The 26,140-nt window shown below is 38.6% G+C and overlaps 3 protein-coding genes across 4 annotated transcripts; 2 read left to right on the plus strand and 1 right to left on the minus strand.

Moving 5' to 3' along the window:
- Positions 1-6,476, plus strand: ccn5 (cellular communication network factor 5). The gene is made up of 5 exons (XM_051424093.1): positions 1-322; positions 1,319-1,535; positions 2,032-2,280; positions 3,250-3,491; positions 4,158-6,476. Exons 1-5 carry the CDS (start codon positions 260-262, stop codon positions 4,443-4,445), a joined length of 1,059 nt encoding a protein of 352 aa, XP_051280053.1. The 5' UTR covers positions 1-259; the 3' UTR covers positions 4,446-6,476.
- Positions 6,477-7,806: 1,330 nt separating this feature from the next.
- LOC127376814 (P2Y purinoceptor 1-like) lies at positions 7,807-8,998 on the minus strand. Its single transcript, XM_051424101.1, has one exon. It carries the CDS (start codon positions 8,907-8,909, stop codon positions 7,959-7,961), a length of 951 nt encoding a protein of 316 aa, XP_051280061.1. The 5' UTR covers positions 8,910-8,998; the 3' UTR covers positions 7,807-7,958.
- Positions 8,999-11,770: 2,772 nt separating this feature from the next.
- Positions 11,771-25,099, plus strand: LOC127376812 (P2Y purinoceptor 1-like). Of its 2 annotated transcripts, XM_051424099.1 has the most exons (2): positions 11,771-12,028; positions 24,020-25,099. In XM_051424099.1, the coding sequence occupies exons 1-2, from the start codon at positions 11,867-11,869 to the stop codon at positions 24,836-24,838; spliced, it is 981 nt and encodes a 326-aa protein (XP_051280059.1). In that variant the 5' UTR covers positions 11,771-11,866; the 3' UTR covers positions 24,839-25,099. The 2 variants fall into 2 exon arrangements, with proteins under 2 accessions (XP_051280059.1, XP_051280060.1); XM_051424100.1 differs by lacking the exon at positions 24,020-25,099 and having other exon boundaries at positions 11,778-13,838.
- Positions 25,100-26,140: the final 1,041 nt, after the last annotated feature.

The raw sequence follows: 26,140 nt of genomic DNA on the forward strand, positions 1-26,140 counted from the left end.
TGTGTGTGTGTGTGTGTGTGTGTGTGTGTGTGTGTGTGTCTGGAAGTGGAAATGGGCAGCAGGGAGGAGGAATGTGAAACATTTCTGATGCGGGTCCAGTGGCTGTTTACACGGTAGTCAGCCTGTGACATCAGAGTCCAGACTTTATAAATGTCAGCAGGCGCAAGAATGAGCAGTTAGCAAACAGCTGCACTGGTCGCACCACACCGTCACACAGGTTAGTGAGACAGACTGAGCTCCATCAGCAACACAAGCCCTCATGGACCGCCTGCTGTGTGACTGTGTGATAGCTTTGGCTGTACTGCTGTGTGTGGCCACACAGGTGAGGCCTGTTCCTGCTTACTTACAGTTGTTTGTTGTGAATGAGATGATTGTGTGTTGTGTGTGTATGTGTGAGAGAGTGAAGTGGATTTCCTGTGATTTTATTTGGCTCACTTTATTGTAATAAGATTGATAAAGAGAGATTTTCTTTGGAGGAAATCACAGAGGCTTAGTGTCGTCATGTATTTATAAATTATAGTTGTTTTGATTATTTTATTTGTGGAGGAATGTCTTCTTGTCTTCCCTAATCTAAAATGGAAAAGAATCTGTGTTTATAGCCATCTTAACTGGACAGAGATAAGGTCACAGACAGTTTTGTGTGCAGGATATGCTAATATAGGACAAGCTGGGCTGTAAATTCTAACTGCAATTTTATAATATCTGTTGATTATTTTCATGATTAATTGATTAGTTTAAATGTCAGAGAATTGTGAAAACTGCCAAGCACAATTCACAAAGGTCATATGATAAAGATAGTTGTGCTTCTAAGAGTCCAAAACCCAAAGATATTCAGTTCATGGCCACATAAGACAAAGAAAAGCAGCAAATCATCCCTTCTGACAAGCTGGAACTTAAGATTTGTTTTGGTATTTTTGTTAAAAAAAATAATCACAGAGTGGGAAATGCTTAACAAAATTTATGCCAAATAATTTTCTGTAATTGACTCATAATTTCAGCCCTAAAGATACACAAATTAACTTCATGTTGACATAAGTGTTGGACTGTAGTGTCAGAAAGAAATGAAAGAATTCTTTGCTCTGGTTGTCCAGATCTCGCCTGCGTTTTGGCTCCACCAGATACATGTAATTGAAAACAGTGATTTGGCCCGACGGCGTTGGATACCTCAGTTTCTGAGCATACCAATAATATTTTCTTTACTGCTTAGGTGAATACAGTCAAGAGGATAATAATTTTGATGATGATGATGATGATAATTATGGTGGTGGTGATGGTAAAGACTGTGTGTAATCTGTTCCCATGTGTGTTATCCTTGCAGGTGTTGTGCCAGCTGTGTGACAGGCCCTGCCTTTGTCCCAGACCTGCCCCCCAGTGCCCCTCAGGAGTACCACTGGTGCTGGATGGCTGCCGGTGCTGCCAGGTGTGTGCCCGACAGAAAGGCGAGCCCTGCACGGAGATGTTTCCCTGCGACAGCCAGAGAGGACTGCAGTGCGATTACAGCGCCAGCTTCCCCGGGGACGCCGGGGAGTGTGTCAGTGAGTGCCTCTTCTAACAAGCAAACAACCAGGCCCATGTGTGTGTGGGTTAGACAGAGTGGAGGACATACAGCCTCAGTCCGTCTGCATGAGTGGGACAAAGAGACAGTTAATGTTTAAAGTCTGCTCAGCAGAGCGGCACAGGGCCGTGGTGCTCTGCCAGAACTCCGTTTCAGCTTCTATTTCCAGGACTGCTGTTGACACATTTCCTCTAATGACTACCCTTTGAGCATGATAGATTGCAGAGACAACACTCATGGATTGAAAAACAGACTCCTCGGTTTCTCAGTAGAGAGGCCTGGCTTTCCCAAAAAAACTACATAACCATTAGCAGGGACAGCAGCCCCTGTGTCCTCTCTGCTCTCACTAATTTTCTTCTGCTGTGTCCCTTTGCATCCACCCACCTCCCTTCCTTATTAAGTTTCACCACATCAATCCAAGGTGCAGGTGTGGTTGAGAAAGTTAAGACGACGTCTGTGCTGTGTGTTTCTTACAGGTCAGGAGGAGCTGGGCTGTGAAGTCAACGGCATCACTTACAATGAAGGCCAGTCGTTTCAGCCCTCCTGTGACACTTACTGCCACTGTAGAGGTGGAGGGGTGACCTGTGTGCCAGCTTGCCCTCTGACTGGCCGTCTTCCCACGCCAGACTGCCCCAACCCACAATACATTCGGCTGCCAGGGAAATGCTGCAAGGAATGGGTGTGCGAAAACCTCGAGAACACAGTCATTCAGGATGCCATCACAGGTAAACTCTAGAGGTGAATGTGTACATTGCAAAGGTTTAAGCAAATATCCTCCAATACAGGTGTTTATTAGTGTATAATCACCTGAATTGTTAGAATGAGCCGTTTTTATCTACAGAGGGAGCGGGTCCTCTTATATTGAGTCCCCTAACAGACACACACTGGCTCTAGATGGGGCCTTGTGTGTTTTTTTTAGCAAATTAGTGTATTTTCCAAAATGTGGAACTATTCCTTTAAATTGTATCCTGACATCAGAGCTGGATATTCATATTTTCCAGTGTCAGGTTGCTGGTGCCAGATGCATCTCCACGTACAGTATCATTGGCATTCTCAGCCACAAATGTTGCTCATTGATGATCAGTTCATATGGCAACATAATCCTTCCTTCTTTTATATGAGGTTTGTCACCAGTGGTCATGTCTGGAAGTTTTTACTGGAGCATTTTTGCATTAAACTGGGGTGTGTCTGGCCAAAGGAAAACTCACAAAGTCCAAATATAACCCACATTTCAAAGTCAAAACATATTTTTCTTTCCCCCAGTGACCAAGTTTCGTCATTTCAACAGTTGTGTAACAATTACACATATGAAGCTATGTAGAGACTATTACTCAATTAATTGAGTGTGTATGTGTGTTAGTGAGAGTGGGTGTTAGGGAAATGAAGCCACTCTAGAAACATCTGGAATTCCAAACACTGTCTGAGTCAAAGAACATGATGAGAGCAGGAACATTTTGTTCTCAAATATAAAGCCTGCGATGTCATTCCTGAAGAACAGCTGATTATTATGACTTACATGTTAATGTTGTGAGGAACAAAATCTTGCTTTGGAGTTTTTTTTAATTCAAGTTCAATCAGCATCTAGTTTAGTTTAGTTTAGTTTAGTGAAGTGGTTCTCAGCGAGGCCACTATTGTGAATGATGGAACTGTTGAATTTGCTGCTTATTCTAGTCACTTTTTTTTGGGTTCTTTAGCCATGAGACCTGCCAGGTTGTGGCCAGCTCTGCCGAGGGATCATCCTCTTAACAGACTAGTCCCAGCTGCCTCCACCTGTACAGAGCAGAGCACCCAGTGGAGTGCCTGTTCCCAGAGCTGTGGGGCTGGGGTCTCCACACGGGTTTCTAACCAGAACCCAGCCTGCAAGCTACAAATGGAAATTCGACTTTGTAAAGTGCGGCCTTGCCATACAGTTCAGCCTCCTCCAAGGAAGTCCATGGTGAGTTTTAATCACATCAAGATTTATTTCTTCTGTATTTCTTCCTTGTCAGGTGGTTCATCTCTCCATATATCCTACCATGTCCCTTTGAAGGCTGTTAATGGTCAGTTCATTTTTGGTTTTAGGTGCTGAGTTTGAAGATAATTACATCCGAAACCTTTATAGTCAGTTCAGTACAATAAAGGGAAACTGAATTTCTCAGAAACAAATAAATGAAAATGTATGTTTATTGTGATTAGGGAGACCTTCATAAGTCTGAATTGCCAAGGAATGTTGCTAAATCAATGCCAAATATATTTCATTTCTTCTTGTCATTCAGGTTAACTTGTGAGTTTCTGTATTCCTCTATAGCATCTCTGCAGCTCGGATGTAGTTGCATAAATAAAACTGTACTGTAAGATTTGATTTGAGGATTTGCAGGTTAAAAGACATTAGATCTCAGTGTAAAGTGGGCTAAATTTGGATAAACATTTAATGTTTCTAAGATGTCTTGGTAACATATACCAAAATATTGTCACAGAAAGGTTGAAACAACAGTTATATGCAACCTAGATGTCTAGATGTCTCAAACAAATATTTAGACCTGCAAATCACCAAATCATTGCATCCATAACTGGGATTTTCTCTTCTTACCTCTGTGTGTGTCTGTGCATGCTGTTTTCCCAGTGGGGTCAGCAGGGGCGGTGCAAGGCCAGCTACACATCACCAGGCCCCATTCGGCTCGTTCACCAGGGCTGCTACAGCACTCGTGCCTACAAGCTCCGATACTGCGGACAGTGCACTGACTCCCGCTGCTGCACGCCTTATCAAACCACCACTGCGGAGGTGACCTTCCACTGCCCCACCGGCAGACTGATACAGCGAGCTGTGATGATGATCCACTCGTGTGCTTGTCATAACAACTGCCCCTACTCACCTTACAGTAACCCTGCTCTGTGGGGATTCAGGCCCTAACTGGCCCGTATGAGCACTGATCATGCAGAACAATAAGACTTAACTGACTGATTTGGGGGCCGGAAGTGAGGGAGACCTTATGGATCCACAAAGGAATCCTTTAATCAATGGACCTTGAAAGACAAAAGATAATTGTAGATACAAACTGTGATGGAATTGGGATGAACGTTTATCTTCACACATGTACAATCTCAATCTGCACTTATTGACAACTCTTTTACGCTCATACAAATTAGGAAGTCATTATACTGTTGGTTTTTACATCATCCAATAATCAAAATTATCTGGCAAATCTAGAGAAAGCAAGCAAGTAATTTACAGTACAGCACATTTTAACAAAGAAGTTACAAAGTGCTTTACAGGAAGAAGAAAAGGGAAAGGGGAGATATAAAAGACATAGAAGACAATAAGTGTATAACCCACAAAGTAAAGGTTATAGAATTAAGAAAACAAGTGGATTTTAAGAAAGATGTGCACTGACTTGCCTTCTTTTCCTCCTAGAGGTCAGAGGGCACATAATTCTTTAAGTACAGAGGTCCCTGATCCCTGAGGTCATCATGCCTTGTATGTCAAAAGTGAAATTTAATATTCATATCCATATTCAAAGTGTCAGGGAGCCAAGAGAGAAACTAAAGCAGGTGATTTATATTTAGTTTTTTTTTTTTTTTGCCATTTTAAGTCAAGAAAGCGACAATTTGCTCAGGCTGTTGAATAAGACTGTAGTAGTGTTGGAGTGATACGATAAAAACAGGGGTGACTTTTTCTTTTGACTCAAAATTTAGGTTGGGCCAATTAAAGGTTGAATGTGTAACATTTAGGAGGATCTATTGGCAGAAATGAAATATAATATGCATGACTATGTTTTCATTAGTGTATAATCACCTGAATGTAGGAATCGTTGTGTTTTTTTGTTACCTTAGAATAAGCCTTTTATATCGACAGACGCCTTCCATGGAGGCCACCACGCTGAACTGCCATGTTTCTACAGAAGCCCTGAAGGGAAAAAACAAACACTGGCTCTAGATAAGGGCATTGGCATTTTTCATGCAATTTGCGGCCACCATAGTTTCTCCTTAGAGCTCGGAAGGGGAGGATAAAGCGAGTGAGTTGTGACCTGCAACTACACATCTAGATGCCACTAAATCTTACACACTGGACCTTTTAATTGAAATTAAATGAAGATTTAGTAAAACAATTTTTGTAATTTTTCTAACCTAAACTATGAATTGACGACAGTTGGCCATGATGTTAATTTGATCAAGACATATTTACGCTGCTAACTGGCAATATATGTTTTTAAGAGTCAATTTCAATGACTTAAAAAATATGTGTTTGTTTGATAGAAATGTATGCCACAGAATGACCCCAACCTTTTGTGTTGACAGATATTGTTTTCCAACATAAGCAATGCAACTTTTAACTTGTACAGTCTTGTGTGTTTGTAGTTAGATGACTTTGCACTTATTACTTTCTATTTTCTGATTTGTTGTAAATAATTCTGGACACATGTGTCTTATGTATAGTGAAAAATGTTTCAGTATTTTACGTATGTTCTATAATTTTACTCTACATGATTTTTGTCTTCTTGATTTATATTTTTATATATTTTCTTTATTTTTATACATTGTTTTTTTATTGCCTTTAATCGATAAATTGAGAGAGAGAGAGAGAGAGAGAGAGAGAGAGAGAGAGAGAGAGAGAAGAGAGAGGACGACATGCAGCAATGAACCCACCGGCGCTGCAGCAATGACTCAGATTTAGTATATACGGCACCAGCTTTACCAGATGAGCCAGGATGCCCCTATTTTTTATATTATAGTATTCACAGATTTATATAGTCATTTTGTACATACTGTGGCTTTTTACCCTTTTTCTGATTTTTCACTTCATCGTTCATCAACCATTATTGTACAGTACACAGTCTTCCTCTTGCTAATGAGCTGTTTAAGCACACAGAAATACAGTACACAGCACCACAGGAGTCATTTCTGGTATTTCATATTAAAAATGAAGCCAAATTAATGTCTACTATTACTTGTACTGACTAATCCTGCACTTAAGCATGCACTGTGTCTCTAAAGGCTTTTTCAGTCAGACCACATGACCTTGTTAGATATCCTGACATCTAGAGGCCAAAATAATCTACTGATGTTCATCAGAACATACATTCTGAAGTGAAGACTAGCAGTTCAACTAGTTTAACCCTTTATAGGGTTCTCATTGAAATACTTGGAAATTTAGAATTTCAACTCTGTGTTATTGGTGGATATAATTTCGGCTGAAAATCAAAGTCAATGATGTCTTGGTGGGCTGGCACAAAAACAGTGTGTGGCACAGCAGACCTCCTCTTCCCACAGAAGGACTGAGCAGATAGCTATGCCACATTAATATATGAAAATATGTAATAAATAAGCCAGAAGCAAATCAAGCTTTGAGTTATTTGTGAAATAAAGCTGTAACAGTGAAGTGTATGTTAGTATATCACCTATATAAAACCCCCACCTAAATATGCCATAGAAGTGTAATTAAAACCGTCATAAGGAAGTTACCATATATGGTTCCTCACCCGATAAAGATTTAAATTCAAAGGGATTGAGAAAGTCTCTTCTAGCTTTAGGGGCAGCGATATCATAAATCAGTTATTTAAAAGGGAAGCATATTGGGGGCCTCAAATTACAATCCAATGTGCAATTAATTGACCAGACTGGACTAATGAAGCTGCTGTGCAGTTTTTATAAAATGTATGTTAATAAAAATATAGAATAATATAATATATAGGTTAAATATCTTCGTAAAAAGAAAGTGTTGAACTCCACAAGCAGCTCTGTGTCATAATAGACATGATCATCAGAAACTTCATTGACTTGTACTTTACAAATGTAAATGTGCAGCAGATTAAAGGAGGCAGCAGAACTGTGCTTTCTTTCATTTAGTCATCTGTATCTGTACATCTTAGTTTGTTGCATCTGTCCACTGTATACATGCATAATTAGGGCAGCAGAAAAGGATTTTCACTTGTAACAGAGCACATTTGCACCGTGGTTCTGATTCTTGACTAACTGTCCTATCCAGTGTTTTTTAAAAAGGCTTTTAAAGGTTGTTGAATTTCCTCAACAAATGCTTAAATAAATTGTTATTGCAATACATTAAAATCACTATAAAGTTGGAGTTGGGGGATTTTACACAGCAATGCTGACATTGTTGTTTCTGTCTCTGAACTGTTAGATACTTTGATGAACCTTCTTTTATGTGCGTCACTGTTTGCAATCAGTTAGCAGTTGGCATCCTGTTTACTTTTACTCATTCACACACTCTCAACGGCAGTTTCCTCACCACAACGCAGTGAAGAGACATTTTCAGACATGTTCAAATGACTTTAATTTTTTTAATCTGAGCTTTTTTAAACGTGTTAACAGCATGACAAATACATAGATCAAAAGCTTGACTCTTTACAACAAATGTGTTATAGTGGCAGATGCTGCAATAAAATTGTTCAATTTCATATCAGACCATTTACGCCAGGGGAAGTTGAGTAGGGGGCAATGACACCCGTGTGACAGTTTGACGAGCTCGCTGGAGTAATCGTCTGAGCTGAGCAGGAATATCTTCATTTCCATTGAGGTAAACCAGAGGGTTGAGAGCACTGTTCAGACACACAAGGCCACGACTTATCTGACGAGCAATGTAGACTCCATTAGACCATTTATGGCACACCCCTTTTCTTGACAAAACTCTTGACCAGAGGTTCAGGTTCTTGAGTACATTATAGGGGATGTAACAAACAGAGAAGAGAAGAATCAAGATGAACAACAACCTTAAACTTTTCTGTTTCAGTTCCTTGTCAATTGTATTTGTGCGGCAGAGAACAACAATCACATGTCCATAGCAGCCCAGTGTGATGAGGAAGGGGATACAGAACCCAATGAGTGTCCATCCAAGGTTGTATTTCAGGTATTCCTCAACATTTTCGTTAGTGGTTTCAATGCATTCAGCGTGGGAGTTTTTTTTTGTGTAGAACATGTCTGGAAGACTCTGTACACTCACCAACAGCCAAACCATGGCAGAGATAGCCACAGAGTGGGTGTTGGTTATTCTTCCCATCACTCTCATTGGATGAACAATAGCCAGGTACCTGTACACGCTGATACAGGTGAGGAAGCCAATGCTGCCATATAAATTCAGGTTGAAGCAGAATCTTGTTATCTTGCAGAATACATCTCCAAAGATCCATTTCCTATCCATAAAGTAGTACACCACCAAAAATGGGAGTGTGAGCAGGTACCAAACATCTGTAAGTCCAAGGTTGAGAACAAAAACATTGACGTTACCCAGTTTCTTCCAGTTGTGCAGCAAAGACTTGAGTCCCCATCCATTGGCTACCAGACCAATGATTAATACCAAGATGTAAACAGGAGGCAGAAATCTTCCTGTAAAGTCATGGCTGACACAAGTTGTGTTATTCATTGTCTTCAGCAGTTAGTACAATTGCCTTTCTCTGTGAACGTGCTGGTCTCCTCTACAGATAGAAACTGAAGTAAAACATGTGCGCTTCAGAGAAGACTTCCTGTTTCACGACCCTCCCTCTACATGCTACATTTGAGTTTCTGCACCTGCCAGTACCCAGGAAATGAAATCAGTTGGTGTCAAAATCAAGCGATCCCAAGAATTAGACTATAATTACAGGTTTATATGTACTTTTTATTTTTGTTTTTGTTTTTTTACACTTATATAGAATAGATGAATAAACTTTACAGTTTGTAGTTTTGTGTATTAGAGGCAAGCTTTCTGCTGATGTGTGGGTTTCATATTTCTAAAAAAGTATCTGTTATCTAGTAGGAACAGTAACAGTAAGTATACTACATCCTAGTGATCTGTAGATGTTATTCTTCAATGATTTTACAAGCACTGTTTGATATAATCTTCTTGTAATATCCTATTGTAATAATCCTCTTGGATTTGTGTGCCAGCTGTGTGTCCTTTACACAATACTGCTTCATCTGTCACCAATCATTCAGTATGTGTTGACATTTGACTGAGTTATGACTCAGAGATAAAGGCAATTATTTTTGATGCAAATTGCAGGGGTTTATTCTTCTTCTGAACTATTTGATAAATTGCCAAGATATATAGTTAATGGTTCTCAGGTGATAAATCTTTGAGGATGTTTGCCATTAAATGTTAGTACATTCAAGTCATGTCCTTTCTTGACTTTTCCTCTAGGGCCCTCATCTGGTCAAAATGTCAATGTGCACAATACTTTGCTTCATATTTATAAATTCATTTTAAATTGGTATGATTTTAATAGCTTTGAGTGATTAGGATTGTCATATAGAAACAAGCATTAAGGGACAAAACATGAAACAGTCCTCAAATCAAGAACATAATGGCACACAACCTACATTTTAAACGAGTTGAACTACCAGTCTTCACTTCAGAATGTATGTTCTGATGAACATCTGTAGATTATTTTGGCCTCTAGATGTCAGGATATCTAACAAGGTCATGTGGTCTGACTGAAAAAGCCTTTAGAGACACAGTGCATGCTTAAGTGCAGGATTAGTCAGTACAAGTAATAGTAGACATTAATTTGGCTTCATTTTTAATATGAAATACCAGAAATGACTCCTGTGGTGCTGTGTGCTGTATTTCTGTGTGCTTAAACGGCTCATTAGCAAGAGGAAGACTGTGTATTGTACAATAATGGTTGAAAAATCTGAAAAAGGGTAAAAAGCCTCAGTATGTACAAAATGACTATATAAATCTGTGAATACTATAATATACAAAAATAGGGGAATACATTTTTGTTCTTTATTTCTAATAAATTTGCAAACATTTCAAAAAAACCTTTTTTCATGTTCTCATGTATGTATCGTGTGTAGACTATTGAGGAAAAAATTAATTGAATCCATTTTGGAATGAGGCTGTAACATAATGAAATGTGGAAAAAGTGAAGCGCTGTGAATACTTTCCGCATGCACTGTATATTGCCAGTCAGCAGCGTAAATATGTCTTGATCAAATTAACATCATGGCGAACAGAGGCCTGTGTGTGAACCCTCTAAAATGATCACTCATTCAATTTGAATAAGGTATCACATATGTAATGCATCCTCTATATATGTTTTTGAGTATATACTAAACCCAACAAAACTAAATTCAAAATTTTTGGCAATTCAGAAGATGGTGGAAGAGAATACTGACATTTGATATTGCTTGCCTCATTGAAATATTGTTGGCAGCACAGTGTATACCATTTTGCTCAAACAAAACCCTTGCAGATGACTCCACCATCAAAGTTGCCCAAGACTGAACCACTGATCCTGCTTTGCTGTTCCACCGTTTCCTGATCTTATCACAAACTGGATAGTTTTCACTGGAAGATGTAATGAGCCATGAGCTCTGCTCATTTCCTGCAGCCCTGTTCGAAGGCAAGGAAATCTTCCCTGAAGCCAACAAGCCCCAACTAGCGCAAGCAGTCACTGAGTTCTCAAGCAAGAAATCTAACAAAACTGTCCTGGATTCCATCCCACCAACTGAGCATTATGTCCCTGACGGTGGCTCCCTAGTTCACTGCTTGGCATGGAAAAAGGGTGACAGTTACGGTGCCATTGCACAGTCATATGCAGGCTTTACCATACGCCATTACGGTACAGCAACAGTAGTTTTTGATGGTTATAGCGAAGGTCCTTCCATCAAAGACAATACGCATCAGAGACATGGTGAAAACACTGACCCCATCGTTAACTTCAATGCAGAGACTGAGTTTGTGGGAAGAAAGGCTGATTTCCTTTCCAGATCTTGCAAAATGTAGGTTGTGTGCCATTATGTTCTTGATTTGAGTTGATTTCTTGTTAAAATCATACAAATTTAAAATGAATTTATAAAAATAAAGCAAAGTATTGTGCACATTGACATTTTGACCAGATGAGGGCCCTAGAGGAAAAGTCAAGAAAGGACATGACTTGAATGTACAAAATTTAATGGCAAAGATCATCAAAGATTCATCACCTGAGAACCATTAACTATATATCTTGGCAATTTATCAAATAGTTCAGAAGAAGAATAAACCCCTGCAATTTGCATCAAAAATAATTGCCTTACACAAAAATACACAAAACTACAAACTGTAAAGTTTATTCATCTATTCTATATAAGTGTAAAAAAAAAAAAAAACCAGAAACAAAAATAAAAAGTACATATAAACCTGTAATTATAGTCTAATTCTTGGGCTCGCTTGATTTTGACACCAACTGATTTCATTTCCTGGGTACTGGCGGGTGCAGAAACTCAAATGTAGCATGTAGAGGGAGGGTCGTGAGACAGAAGTCTTCTCTGAAGCGCACATGTTTTACTTCAGTTTCTATCTGTAGGGGAGACCAGCACGTTCACAGAGAAAGGCAATTGTACTAACTGCTGAAGACAATGAATAACACAACTTGTGTCAGCTATGACTTTACAGGAAGATTTCTGCCTCCTGTTTACATCTTGGTATTCATCATTGGTCTGGTAGCCAATGGATGGGGACTCAAGTCTTTGCTGCACAACTGGAAGAAACTGGGTAACGTCAATGTTTTTGTTCTCAACCTTGGACTTACAGATGTTTGGTACCTGCTCACACTCCCATTTTTGGTGGTGTACTACTTTATGGGTAGAAGATGGATCTTTGGAGATGTATTCTGCAAGATAACAAGATTCTGCTTCAACCTGAATTTATATGGCAGCATTGGCTTCCTCACCTGTATCAGCGTGTACAGGTACCTGGCTATTGTTCATCCAATGAGAGTGATGGGAAGAATAACCAACACCCACTCTGTGGCTATCTCTGCCATGGTTTGGCTGTTGGTGAGTGTTCAGAGTCTTCCAGACATGTTCTACACAAAAAAAACCTCCTACGCTGAATGCATTGAAACCACTGACGAAAATGTTGAGGGATACCTGAAATACAACCTTGGATGGACACTCACTGGGTTCTGTATCCCCTTCCTCATCACACTGGGCTGCTATGGACATGTGATTGTTGTTCTCTGCCGCACAAATACAATGGACAAGGAACTGAAACAGAAAAGTTTAAGGTTGTTGTTCATTTTGATTCTTCTCTTTTCTGTTTGTTACATCCCCTATAATGTACTCAAGAACCTGAACCTCTGGTCAAGAGTTTTGTTAAGAAAAGGGGTGTGCCATAAATGGTCTAATGGAGTCTACATTGCTCGTCAGATAAGTCGTGGCTTTGTGTGTCTGAACAGTGCTCTCAACCCTCTGGTTTACCTCAATGGAAATGAAGATATTCCTGCTCAGCTCAGACGATTACTCCAGCGAGCTTGTCAAGCTGTCACACGGGTGCCGTTACCCCCTACTCAACTAACCCTGGCGTAAATTGTCTGATATGAAATTGAACAATTGTATTGCAGCATCTGCCACTATATTCATTTCAAATGGCTTTATTGGCATGACGTAACACTGTACATATTGCCAAAGCAAGCGTTTGGAATTTAAAATAATAATAATAACAATAAAGGAAAACAATATTTACAATAAATTAATTATGATCAAAAGGAGACATATTTTGCTGCAGTAATTGGACTTTTTGGCATTTCTCCCAGTAAATAGGGGAGTTTCTGTGTGTCTGATATAAATTCAAATTCGGGTTATATTTGGGAAATGTTTGCGAAGTGTATTTGTCTCAGGATTTTATATTTAGGGCATGAGGTTGGAAAGTGCAGCTCTGTCTCTACCTGTCCTCTGTCACACTGGGAGCAGAGTCTCTCCTCTTCTGGTAGCCAGTTCTGTCTGTGGCGACCCTTTTCTATGGCCAGGCTGTGTTCACTCAGTCTGTACATTGTCAACATTTTTCTTAATTTAGGACATTTTATTGTTGTCAGGTAATTTGCCAGTGTGAATTCTCTTTTTAGGGTCAGATAACATTGTAATTTACTTTGTGTTTTGGTCGTTTCTTTCCAGTATTCAATATATTTTTCTTTTTGCTTGTTGATAATTTGGTTTGGTCTGATTGAGTTGGTGTTGCTGTCCTGAGGCTGTTGGGGACATGTTACTGCAGACAGCCTCAGGACCAACTGGCTGAAGGGACTCTTCTCTGGTTTCAGCTCCTGGTATGTTAGGGCTTTGTGATGGTATGTCTGGGGGTTAACTGATTTTAAGTGATTGTAAAATTGAATTGATCTTTTCTGTATTTTTAGTAGGAGGGGGTATTGGCCGAGCTCTGCTCTGCACATTTGGTGTTTTTCTCTGCACCTGCAGGATGCTCTTACAGAACTTGTGTGGAAAGATTCCACCATAACACATTTGTTGAAAAGAGTCAAGCTTTTGATCTATGTATTTGTCATGCTGTTAACATGTCTAAAAAAGCTCAGATTAAAAAGAATTTAATTCATTTGAACATGTCTGAAAATGTCTCCGTTCACTGCATTGTGGTGAGGAAACTGCCGTTGAGAGTGTGTGAATGAGTAAAAGTAAACAGGATGCCAACTGCTAACTGATTGCAAACAGTGACGCACGTAAAATAAGGTTCATCAAAGTATCTAACAGTTAGGAGACAGAAACAACAATGTCAGCATTGCTGTGTAAAATCCCCCCAACTCCAACTTTATAGTGATTTTAATGTATTTCAATAATCATTTATTTAAGCATTTGTTGAGGAAATTCAACAACCTTTAAAAGCCTTTTTAAAAAACACTGGATAGGACAGTTAGTCAAGAATCAGAACCACGGTGCAAATGTGCTCTGTTACAAGTGAAAATCCTTTTCTGCTGCCCTAATTATGCATGTATACAGTGGACAGATGCAGCAAACTAAGATGTACAGATACAGATGTTATGCTGAAGTGTCAGTGTAGTTTTATATCTAGACTAAATGAAAGAAAGCACAGTTCTGCTGCCTCCTTTAACCTTTTATAGGGCACTCATTGAAATACTTGGAAATTTAAAATTTCAACCCTGGAGTGTTATTGGTGGATATAAGAAGTCATTATTTCTGTTTTTATTTTTTTTAAAGTTCAATTTTTGGCTGAAAATCAAAGTCAATGATGTCTAGGTGTGCTGGCACAAAAACAGTGTTTGGCACAGCAGACCTCCTCTTCCCATAGAAGGACTGAGCAGACAGCTATGCCACATCAATATATGAAAATATGTAATAAATAAGCCATAAGCCTATATCAAGCCCACTTTGCGTTACTTGTGAAATAAAGCCATAACAGTGAAGTGTATGTTAGTATATCACCTATACCCCCAAAAAAAAAAAAATGCCATAGAAGTGTAATTAAAACCGTCATAAGGGAGTTACCGTATATGGTTCCCACCCGATAAAGGGTTAAATTCAAAGGGATTGAGAGAGTCTCTTCTAGCTTTAGGGGCAGCAATATCATAAATCAGTTATTTAAAAGGGAAGCATATTGGATATATACTCTCAACCTTTTGTTGCCAGGAGGGTTGTGTACAGCAGAACTTTTTGCTGTGGCTGAAAATAAATGCAATGAGAGTGGTGAAAAAGAGCAAAAACAATGAAGCAAAATAATGGAAAATATAAAACAAGGAGATCAAAGAAGCTACAAAGCTCTGTAGAGCTCAAAGGGGGGTACAGAGTCAGGGGACAGTTCTCTGTGGGTTCATCAGTACAAGTGACCCCATTACCCATAGTCACTGAGGTTTGACCTGGCCCAAAAATTATTCATAATATTTTTCATCTATGTATTTAAAATACTGAAAACAGTGTTTTTTTCTGGGCCTCAAATTACAATCCAATGTGCAATTAATTGACCAGACTGGACTAATCAAGCTGCTGTGCAGTTTTTATAAAATGTACATATGATAATAAAAATATAGAATAATATAAGATATAGGTTAAATATCTTTGTAAAAAGAAAGTGTTGAACTCCACAAGCAGCTCTGTGTCATTATAATAGATATGATCATCAGAAACTTGATTGACTCGTACTTTACAAATGTATCAGCTTAAAACTTAACATAGACTTGCACCAGTCAACATGTACTGGCTTTCACTCACTTAGTTCCCATCTTTTAACATGGTGCCGCAGATTAAGTGTCATTTATTGCATGCATCCTGTGATGTGTTGTTATTCTTAGCTCAACCAGACCTGAATCTTGCACTGATAAAGGTCTAAGAATGATGAGTGTTTGACAGGAAGCAATCTTTAAAGATATATTGCCTCAGTTACTTCAACCATTTTAGGCACCATATTGCTTTACAGTATTTGCCGCTTTTCAGGAGACTGAATGAATACAACTTTTTATTTATCCTTTGTTTAGCAGGGACGACACAATTTATGCACATTTATATATACATTTTACATATACAAATGCATGCCTATAAGTCTATACCCTGTGCAAAGTTAAAAGCAGTTGCAAGTATATTACCCTAGTAGCTCAGTAACTATAGTTCTTTAAAAGCACCATGTAGAATTACTTCTGATGTTGTTGTGTCAGCTAATGATCATCAGTGTTTTTGTTCTAAACCTCGGACAACACAGATGTTTTGAACCTGCTCACACTTCCGTTTTTGATGCGGTTCTACTTTATGAGGAGTAAATGGTTCAGTTGGTTTTGTGGTTTGGTTATTTGGTAAAGTTCACAGCCTGCCACGCTGTTACTCCTCCGTTGCTCTGTGTTTAATGATGCAGCTTAAAAGAAACTGCAGTTATTCAACTGACAAAATGTGAGTTGACACTAAAAACCCCTTAAGGTACCCCGATTTAAAGTGAAATGGATGGAAGATGACTTGGTAACATTAAACTCATTTTAACACTTTAATTACTATATTTTAACATGTAGCCATCACCTGCTTCACAATCAATTATTGTCACTGAAAGATTGAAACAAACATAGCCTAGCTGTGACCTAGACATCTAGGCATCTTTTGACCTGCAAATCACCAAATCATTGCACTGCTAACTGGGATTTTCTGACTTGCCTCTGTGTATGTATGTGTTTGCATTTGCATGCTGTTTCCCCCGTGGGGACAGCAGAGGTTGTTCCCCACCGGCAGACTGATTCAGCGAGCTGTGACAAGGATCAACTGAGATGTTTGTCATAACAACTGCCCCTACTCACCTTAGAGTAACCCTGCTCTGCAGGGATACAGGTCCTGTTCTGCCTGTATGTATGTATGAGTTATGGATCGCCAGGCAGATCCACATAGGCATCCTCTTCACACATGTACAATCTCAAAATGTACAACTCTTTTATGATCATACACCTTAGGGGTCTTTATACTAGTGGGTCTGACCTCATCAACAATCAAAATTATGTGGCAAATCTAGAGAAAGCAAGCAAGCAAACTTAATTTAGTACAGTGCAGCACATTTTAACACAGAAGAACCCAGATGCACATCTGGGTGCATGCCAGAGAGAATAGGGGCTCATATCAGATTCAAGCAGTCCTGGTGTGACTTGAATGATGAATGTTAATCCAGAGTGATGTTCAAGAATTCTGATATTACTGCTCACACTGATGTTGCAAAAACTCAGATCTGTATCTGATTTGGACCATATATGAAAGGCCTCCAGTCATATTCATGCAGGTGTACAGTGGGGGCATTATAATGTAACACATGACTATTACTCTGCTGATAATCTTATGCCAATGCTGTCTGCTGCTGCATCCATTCAAAATAAACGACAGTTTGTGTGTTCATGGTAATAAAGGAAAATGTTACCCAGTGTAACAGTGTGGCTCACCGACGTGTTTTTGAAAGCTTACAACAACAATTAAGCTCTAGTACAGCGGAATAAGATATGTCCGGCTTCAGATATACAGATAATACTGTACTATAAATTGTCCTTTTATGATTTAATACAGTAAATATATTACATATTATTCCTTTAAGGGCCAAGGTCAGCATTCTTGAACGAATGCATTTTCAAGTGATTATACACGAAAATAGTTATACACATTTTAATCCATTTCTGCATTAGAGCCTCCTTAATGTTACAAACCGGACTGTTAAAACCTGATGCTGACATGGTTTCACTGACCTCTCACTCCCTCATTCTCACTTCTTTACATAGAACAAAGAAAGAGTTAGATGTAATTTTACACCGTATCTTACACACGATTAAATGCATATTGTGGTGATGTCTTGCATTTATACTGTTTGCAAACTTTAAGATTACATTTCATCATGGCATCTCTCTGCTTTCAAAGAAAACGGTACATTTTTGTGTTTCCTACCACATTAAGCATATTCTAAAGATAATAAAAGTTGATCATGAAAAAAACGTCCCCTTAGATACAAACCACTGAAAACACTTCCTGTCCTCATATTAGTTCTGACTTCACAGGCAGAAGCCAAACCACAGAGCAAGTTGTATCAAAGTATTTTTTTAGACAAAATGAATAAGACCTGTGCTAGTGTCAACTTTGACTTTGAACACAGATTTCTGCCTCCTGTTTTCATCTTGGTATTCATCATTGGTCTTTTAGCCAATGGATGGGGACTCAAGTCTTTGCTGCACAATTCGAAGAAACTAAAGCTCATCAGCATTTTTGTTCTCAACCTTGGACTTGCTGACATTTTGTACCTGCTCACACTCCCATTTTTGATGGTGTACTACTTTATGGAGAGTAAATGGATCTTTGGAGATGCATTCTGCAAGATAACAAGATTCTGCTTCAACCTGAATTTATATGGCAGCATTGGCTTCCTCACCTGTATCAGTGTGTACAGGTACCTGGCTATTGTTCATCCAGTGAGAGTGATGGGAAGATTAACTCGGACTCACTCTGTGGCTATCTCGATCACAGTCTGGCTGTTGGTGAGTGTTCAAAGTCTTCCAGGGCTTTTCTACCCCAAAACATCTGGAAACAGCACTGAACAATGCTTTGATACCACCAATAAGATCTATGTTGAGGATTACCTGAAATACAGCCTTGGACAGACACTCACTGGCTTTTGTATTCCCTTCCTCATCACACTGGGCTGCTATGGACACATAGCTGTAGTTTTATGGACATTGAAGAGAACTGATAATGTACAGAAACAGAGAAGCTTGAAGTTGTTGTTCATTTTGATTCTTCTCTTCTCTGTTTGTTACATCCCCTATCATGTATTCAGGAATCTCAACATCTGGTCAAGAATTTTGTCAAAACAAGGGTTGTGTCGAGGGTGGTTTAATAGAGTCTACATTGCTCATCAGATAAGTCGTGGCCTTGGGTGTCTGAACAGTGCTCTCAACCCTCTGGTTTACCTCCATGTAAAGGAAGATATTCTTGCTCAGCTCAGACAATTACTCCCGCAAATTCGTCAGACTTCAAACTCCAGCTGTGTGGCACAAACCACGGAGGAGGTTCAAAACAAGTAAACATGTTAATGATTATGTTATATAATTTTGTATATATCTGCTGTGTGCCCATACACACTGAAGTTTAATAGCAAGTTATTTAGCCTGTCTATCATCAATGTTGTAAATATTGCATAATAATTAATTTCTTCATTTCATTTTTGATCTTTGTGTCTGTCATGATGTTGTTACCATATGCAGAAAAGGCCAACAGAAAACACAGATGAACCACAACTCTTGATGTGTCACTATCTATTTTAAAACAAGTTTGAGATAATGATCATGTTATGGGTTTGGAAGCCCGGTGCCATGCACGCTCTCTGTTGGTTCAGAATGGGAAATCGATAGCAGTGAAGCCACACACTTACTCCAAAAGGACTAAGACTAGTACTAACACTCTCATCCTAAAATCATACACATTTTAACATCTTTCAGTTAACCGATTCATAAATGCTCTGCAAGTTGCAAATATAGTCCCATATCACTGCTACCACTGCACTGCATTACACATGTATTTACACAGTAAAAATCCCCGCACTTATTTTAGGCTATTGTATCATTGCTGGTTATTTGGGGGTTTTTGCTCTATGCTGCTGTAAAGACATAAGTTTCTATGTTATGTAATATCCTGGTGTACACTGTTATAGCTGTTATATGATGGGTACTGTATGTGTATTGAACATATCATTGCTAATCACTAGGTGTTACTGCTACCACTGCACTGCATTACACATATATTTATACAGTAAAAACCCCTGCACTTATTTTAGGCTATTGTATCATTGCTAGTTATTTTTGCGTTTTTGCTCCAAGACATAAGTTTCTATATTATGTAATATCCTGGTGTACACTGTTATAGCTATTATATGATATTACTCTTACATATACTGCTGATTTTGCTTACTAAATGTCACTTTGCTTGAGGTGATATGTGGATTAGTTAGAGTGCAGCAGCAGTTGTGGGTATTGTACTTAGGCATGTGTAATGCCTAATTGCTAAGGTAATTTTGAGTTTAATTTCTTTGTGTATTTGAATCTGAATCAATAAAGGACTATCTTGTCTTATTTTATCTTAACAAATTATACTGAAAATGTGTTTTTTGTTTCATTTGTATTTAACAAGATAGCAATAATTAAAATTAATCAGGGTCCCACCCATAGAATTACAACATTATTTAAACAGTAAAAACTGTCACTGATGCATATCTGAATTTTTGGGAAGACCCACCCCTCTTTTAACATGCAAGCTAATCTTAATATCTCTGCAGCTTCCTTAACAGATAGGACTGTATACTCTGATCTAGTCTAGATGAATGAGGATAGCGAACGTTCAGAGTCTTATTTCACTTTTGGGCTCCAGTTGGGGCCTCTGTTAATTGCTGCCATTTTGAAGGTGCATTTAGAATAAATCCAAATACAGCTATATACATCAAAATGGATGTCTCTGTTTTAGTTAGCAGCCTCACTTTTATTTTTAGTTCTGATGCCTATACACTACAAAATGTTATCTATAGAATTATACACCAAGACCAGAGAAAAAAGGTTAGTCACAGACGACTCAGCTCCTTCACATTGTTGATACACTGCTGTTTGCTGATGCAAAGAAAGCTTCTGACCACCTTGAATGGCAATATTTGTGATAGGCTCTTTTTAAATTTGGCTTCGGAGAAGAATGTGATATTAAGTCAAAGTGACATACATAATACAATTTCCGAAATGCCATTATTTTTACTGTGAAGGTATATTCTCCCCTCATCAGCATTGTCAGAGGCATCAGCCACGGCTGCTGTGTCTCACAGAAATTGTTCAAGCAGTTATTTTCATCACCGCATACCAACCACACTGTGAAACCAGAAATCAGAGTACGTAATGAAAATTTTTCAGAACCTATATGACTCTTTCATTTTTTTTTTAAGTAATTTTTGGGGGCTTTTTATTGCCTTCACTTGATCGTGACAGCTGAAGATAGACAGGAAAGGGGGGCAGAGAGAGGGGATGACACGCTGGAGAGGGCCGCAGGTCGGATTCAAACCCTGGGCCACTGCAGCAAGGACTCAGCCTCGGTACATGGGACGCCAGCTCTACCAACTGAACTAACCGGGAGCCCTATATGACTCTTTAACTAGTCATTGTAAAACCATACACAACCAGTTTAAGATGCTATTATATACATAAACCCCTGTTTCACCCTGTTTCTAACTACACTTTATATCTAAATAAACAGCAGGATGCTGAGACTTTACTAAACATCCATGGACATGATAAAACCCATCATCGTAGCACGCTATCTGTTTGTTGCCCCAGGACTCAGGACAATGTGTAACTGTGTTGGAGTGACTCTCAAACAGGGATAAAGGGACACCGCCTTTTTGACTTTTCACTAATTTGAGCCTTCACATGCTGGTGTACGTAAGCCTTGCTGTGAGTCAATCTATAAAAGCTGAATAAACTTATAAAGACAAGATCATACTGTGATTGCTTTATTTAAAGAATTGCCACCACAAGTATATTTGTTTAAGTAATGTTAACACCAGCCTCACTGCAGATGTGTGTGTAATTCTATCACGCAAGATCATTTATCTGCAAGGTCCTTCTTTTATTCATCAGTGGTAATACAGCTGTCCTTCATTTCTGCAAAATACTGAGGACTATTCACAATAAATTTTAGTCTATTGCATCAATAATTATAATAAATATAATTCACAGTATTATTTAGGAATTTGGCCAAATTATATTGTAATTAATAATAATGTGATTCATAGACCACACCATCTGAAACAATGTGTTTAATCATTCAATCCTGCTGAGCTTTGCACCATTAGCTGCCAGACGTTGCCATCAACCATTCATAGTACTGCAACGTTAGCTGAGCTCAACAGTTTATTGTACCCAACTGGTAATTGATGGTGGAAGAGGTAGCCTACTTGTAGACATTTTGAATTTGTGCATTTATTTGCCCATGTTTTATTTGTGACTCTGCAGTCCCCCAGAGCATTTTAGTGTTTTTGAAGTCATGATTTTAGATTTGTGGCTCACAACTTTACTGCTGAGATTCACCATAACTGTGCTCAATGTTTCCAGCTACAGGAGACAGCTGTTATTAGTGAAAAAGCATTGGTAATCCACTGCATGCTACCTGTCAAAAGATGTACAGGCAAAGTTAGCAGCCAGCCATTGCACACTGGAGCATTTTAAGATCTCAAGAGACAGAGAGGGAGCTGGCGCCACCAGGAGGTTGTGGAAGAGAAATGTCTTCATAACTATGTATTGTCATGACATGTAGTACAAACATTTGTGTTCCCCTCAGGATTAATTGTAATAACTTTGGTGATCAATTGACATCTTGTGCTATCCAATTTGTCCTTTATAACCAAAAACCAGCAAAACGGATGATTTTCAAATTAGCCTTAAATGTTGGCATGATAACACACTACACAAAGATAGATAAACATTTTACCTGCTTAACATCTGAATGTTAACATTCACTCACTGGTGCATCTATATAGCCTTTGGAAGGTGTTTGTTTAATGTGTCCATTTATTGATCATTTCCAAATTCCCCTAACTGTGTACTCATTTGTCTCACTTGCGTCATCAGTTCATTTTTCACACTTTTGCCCTCCCAAAGCTAAATATGATAAGATAATACACCACACTTACATACACAGGCCACACACACACACACACACACACACACACACACACACACACACACACACACAAAGAGACTGCAGTGCACTGTCCCACACACACATTTTGATATATGTTAGCTCTAACCTTGACTTTGACACCACCCTGTGGCAATTTTATATATTAACTTCACCATGACTGTTAAGAATCAAAAACATTTATGGACTATACAGCTCTAACAATGTGTTTTTCTCCACACAATATTGTGAAAAAGTCAGTTATTTTTAGTTTTTAGCATCCCAAACCCTCCTGCACACTTTTTTTTTTTATCTAAATTTATCTATTTTAGTTAGTCAGTAATCTTTAATGGTATTAGTAATATTTTTGTTAAAAGTAACACCTTTAAAATATAATTATGTATGCACCTACATACAATTTTGCTTTGTGTATCTTGAAAAAAGTTTATTTTAGTCTCACTATGCTTATAATAATTGTTCAGAAGGCCTTGTTGAATGTTTTCTCACTGAGGTCAGAACTCTGCCACCAGAGGGAGACACCAAGAGACCGCATCCACTATGATATGTTGTTGTATTTTTTTTTTATATACTGCTTTTCAAATGATAAAATAAGGGGCAGTGGTTGAACAAAGCTTACATGCATGAGCTGAGATGTTGCACATTCAGCTGCAGGGCTTCAAACAGGAAGTCTCATAAGCCCGACCGACCACATAGGTTGACTTCTTACCAGAAGACACAATGAATAAAATCTTTTGTCTTCATGTCAGTTTCAACTGTGGACACATATTTCTGCCTCCTGTTTTCATCTTAGTATTCATCGTTGGTCTTGTAGCCAATGTACAGCGACTTAAGTCTTTGCTGCAGAACTAGAAGAAACTGAAGATCATCAGTGTTTTTGAATCTTCATCATCTAGAAAAGTATGCTTCTACATAATTTTAGTCTCAATAGGCCGGTGAGTGTTTTCTCTCTGAGGTCAGAACTCTACCACAACTTCACCTCCACCACTTACCTTCCTGTATGTGAATTATGATGCACTCTTTTATCATCCAGACTGTTTACACACTTACATGTCAAACATTATATCATTCACCTGTACTTTGTGTGCTAAAACTGTAGTCACATAAGAATCTGAGGATCCTGACTGAAATATTCAGCCCTAGACTATTGTTTTAACTTGGCACGGACATGTTAAAAAACTTTTTATTTTTTTTATTTTTATATAACTAAGCAGATCTTTTGGACTTTCACTGTCTGTTCAATAAGATTTTAAATTTAAAAGAAGCCGCAGGACAAGAGTAAATCTTGGACACATGTACATGTGCTAAGATGTTGCACATTCAACTGCAGGGCTTCAAACAGGAAGTCTTCTTTGAACAAATAGTAGGAAATGATTTTTCACGTCTCAGAAGCCAGACCAAGCACAGAAGGGTGACTTCTTTTCAGAAGACAGAATGAATAAAACCTTTTGTCCTCGTGTTAGTTTGAACACTGGACACATATTTCTCCCTCCTGTTTACGTCTTGGTATTCATCATTGGTCTGGTAGCCAATGGATGGGGACTCAAGTCTTTGCTGCACAACTGGAAAAAGCTAAAGATCATCAATATTTTTGTTCTCAACCTTGGACTTGCTGACATTTTGTACCTGCTCACACTCCCATTTTTGATGGTGTACTACTTTATGAGGAGTAAATGGATCTTTGGAGATGCATTCTGCAAGATAACAAGATTCTGCTTCAACCTGAATTTATATGGAAGCATTGGCTTTCTCACCTGTATCAGTGTGTACAGGTACCTGGCTATTGTTCATCCAGTGAGAGTGATGGGAAGATTAACTCGGACTCACTCTGTGGCTATCTCGATCACAGTCTGGCTGTTGGTGAGTGTTCAAAGTCTTCCAGACATGTTCTACCCCAAAACCTTTGGAAACAGCACTGAACAATGCTTTGATACCACCAATGAGATCTATGTTGAGGATTACCTGAAATACAGCCTTGGACGGACACTCACTGGCTTTTGTGTCCCCTTCCTCATCACACTGGGCTGCTATGGACACATGGCTGTAGTTTTATGGACAATGAAGAAAACTGATAATGTACAGAAACAGAGAAGCTTGAAGTTGTTGTTCATCTTGATTCTTCTCTTCTCTGTTTGTTACATCCCCTATCATGTATTCAGGAACCTCAACCTTGTGTCAAGAGTTTTGTTAAAACAAGGGTTGTGCCAAGGGTGGTTTAATAGAGTTTACATTGCTCATCAGATAAGTCGTGGCCTTGTGTGTCTGAACAGTGCTCTCAACCCTCTGGTTTACCTCCATGTAAATGAAGATATTCCTGCTCAGCTCAGACAGTTGCTCCAGCAAGTTCGTCAGACATTCAGCCGTTTGTTTCTGTCAAACTCGGGCTGTGTGCCTGTGCCACTAACTGTAGATGAAGCTTAACAAGAGTTTAGATTTCAATATTAACTGTTAAATAACAAATAGTTCAAACAGTAGCCCTTGCAAACTTTGTTATGTCAATGTGCATCACAACTGGTGGTGTAAATGGACTCCAATGTGAATGAAATTGTCAGTCATTCTTTTACGTATTGCATCATTTGCCAACTAATACTTTTGCTGTACAGGGTAACATTTTTTATCTTTATATGTCATGATGCTGTTACCACTGTCTGATGTTTTAAATAAACAGGAAATTCAGATGAACTCCAGCCTTTTCTGTGTCTGTTTCTTTAGAACAGGTTTGTGGGCAGATAAATTGTGTTACAGGCCAGCAGACTTTCCTGGCAAATACAACATAAAATACAACCTAAATAGGATATTTTGTATGCATACTGATGATATAGCATTTAGCTCAAGGCATTGCTGCACTCCAGCATAGTTTTGGGAAGGTGTTTGTTGAATCTGTCCATTGATTGATCCAGTTTCCACAATCCAAATTCCTCTAATCTTCTACTAATTTTTCTCACTTTGATCACCAACAACTGCATATGTTGACCTTTCTGGTTGCACTTCCCTCACAAACACAAACACACACACACAAATAAAAACTATGTTGCACAGCCACACACATCTTTTTCACTTTTGTGCTCACATGATAAACCTTTTGATTTAGCTAAAACTTTGACTTTGACACCACTCTCTGGCAAATTTTTATATTAACTTCTCCAAGCATCAAAAACAAACTTGGAACTCTAACAATTATTTACTGACAGGTGACAAATTAAAGGAAACACCAACAACATACAGTGTCATAGTAAGGCGTGGGGCCTTCTACAAGTCTCTGGAACTCCACTGACAAGATGAACACCGTTCTTCCAAAAATATCTTTAAAAAGAGAGATGATAGTGTTGGAGAGCACTATCTAACACCTCGGTCCAAAAACTCCCATAGGCGTTTAACTGGGTTGAAATCTAGTGAATGCAAAACCTACAACGTACATCAATCAGCCATAATATTATAACCACTGACAGAAAACAGACAGCTCTCGAGTGAAATTCAACATCGTTTTTTATTTTCCTGCAGCTATCGGACTAATGAAAAATGCCTCAACTAAGATTCTTGGCGACTAACGATTAAGTCAACTGGTCGTTTTGGGCTACTGAAACATGGCGGCCTCCATGGAAGTGATAAAAATGGCTCATGTTAAGGTAACGAGAACACAACAATTTGCATATTCAGGCTATTAAACACTAATGAAAACATACCTATGAATATTATATTCCATTTCTGCCAATAGATCTTTCT

This window comes from Dicentrarchus labrax, unplaced genomic scaffold, assembly GCF_905237075.1.
Source record: "Dicentrarchus labrax unplaced genomic scaffold, dlabrax2021, whole genome shotgun sequence".
In the NCBI taxonomy this organism is placed as follows: domain Eukaryota; kingdom Metazoa; phylum Chordata; class Actinopteri; family Moronidae; genus Dicentrarchus; species Dicentrarchus labrax.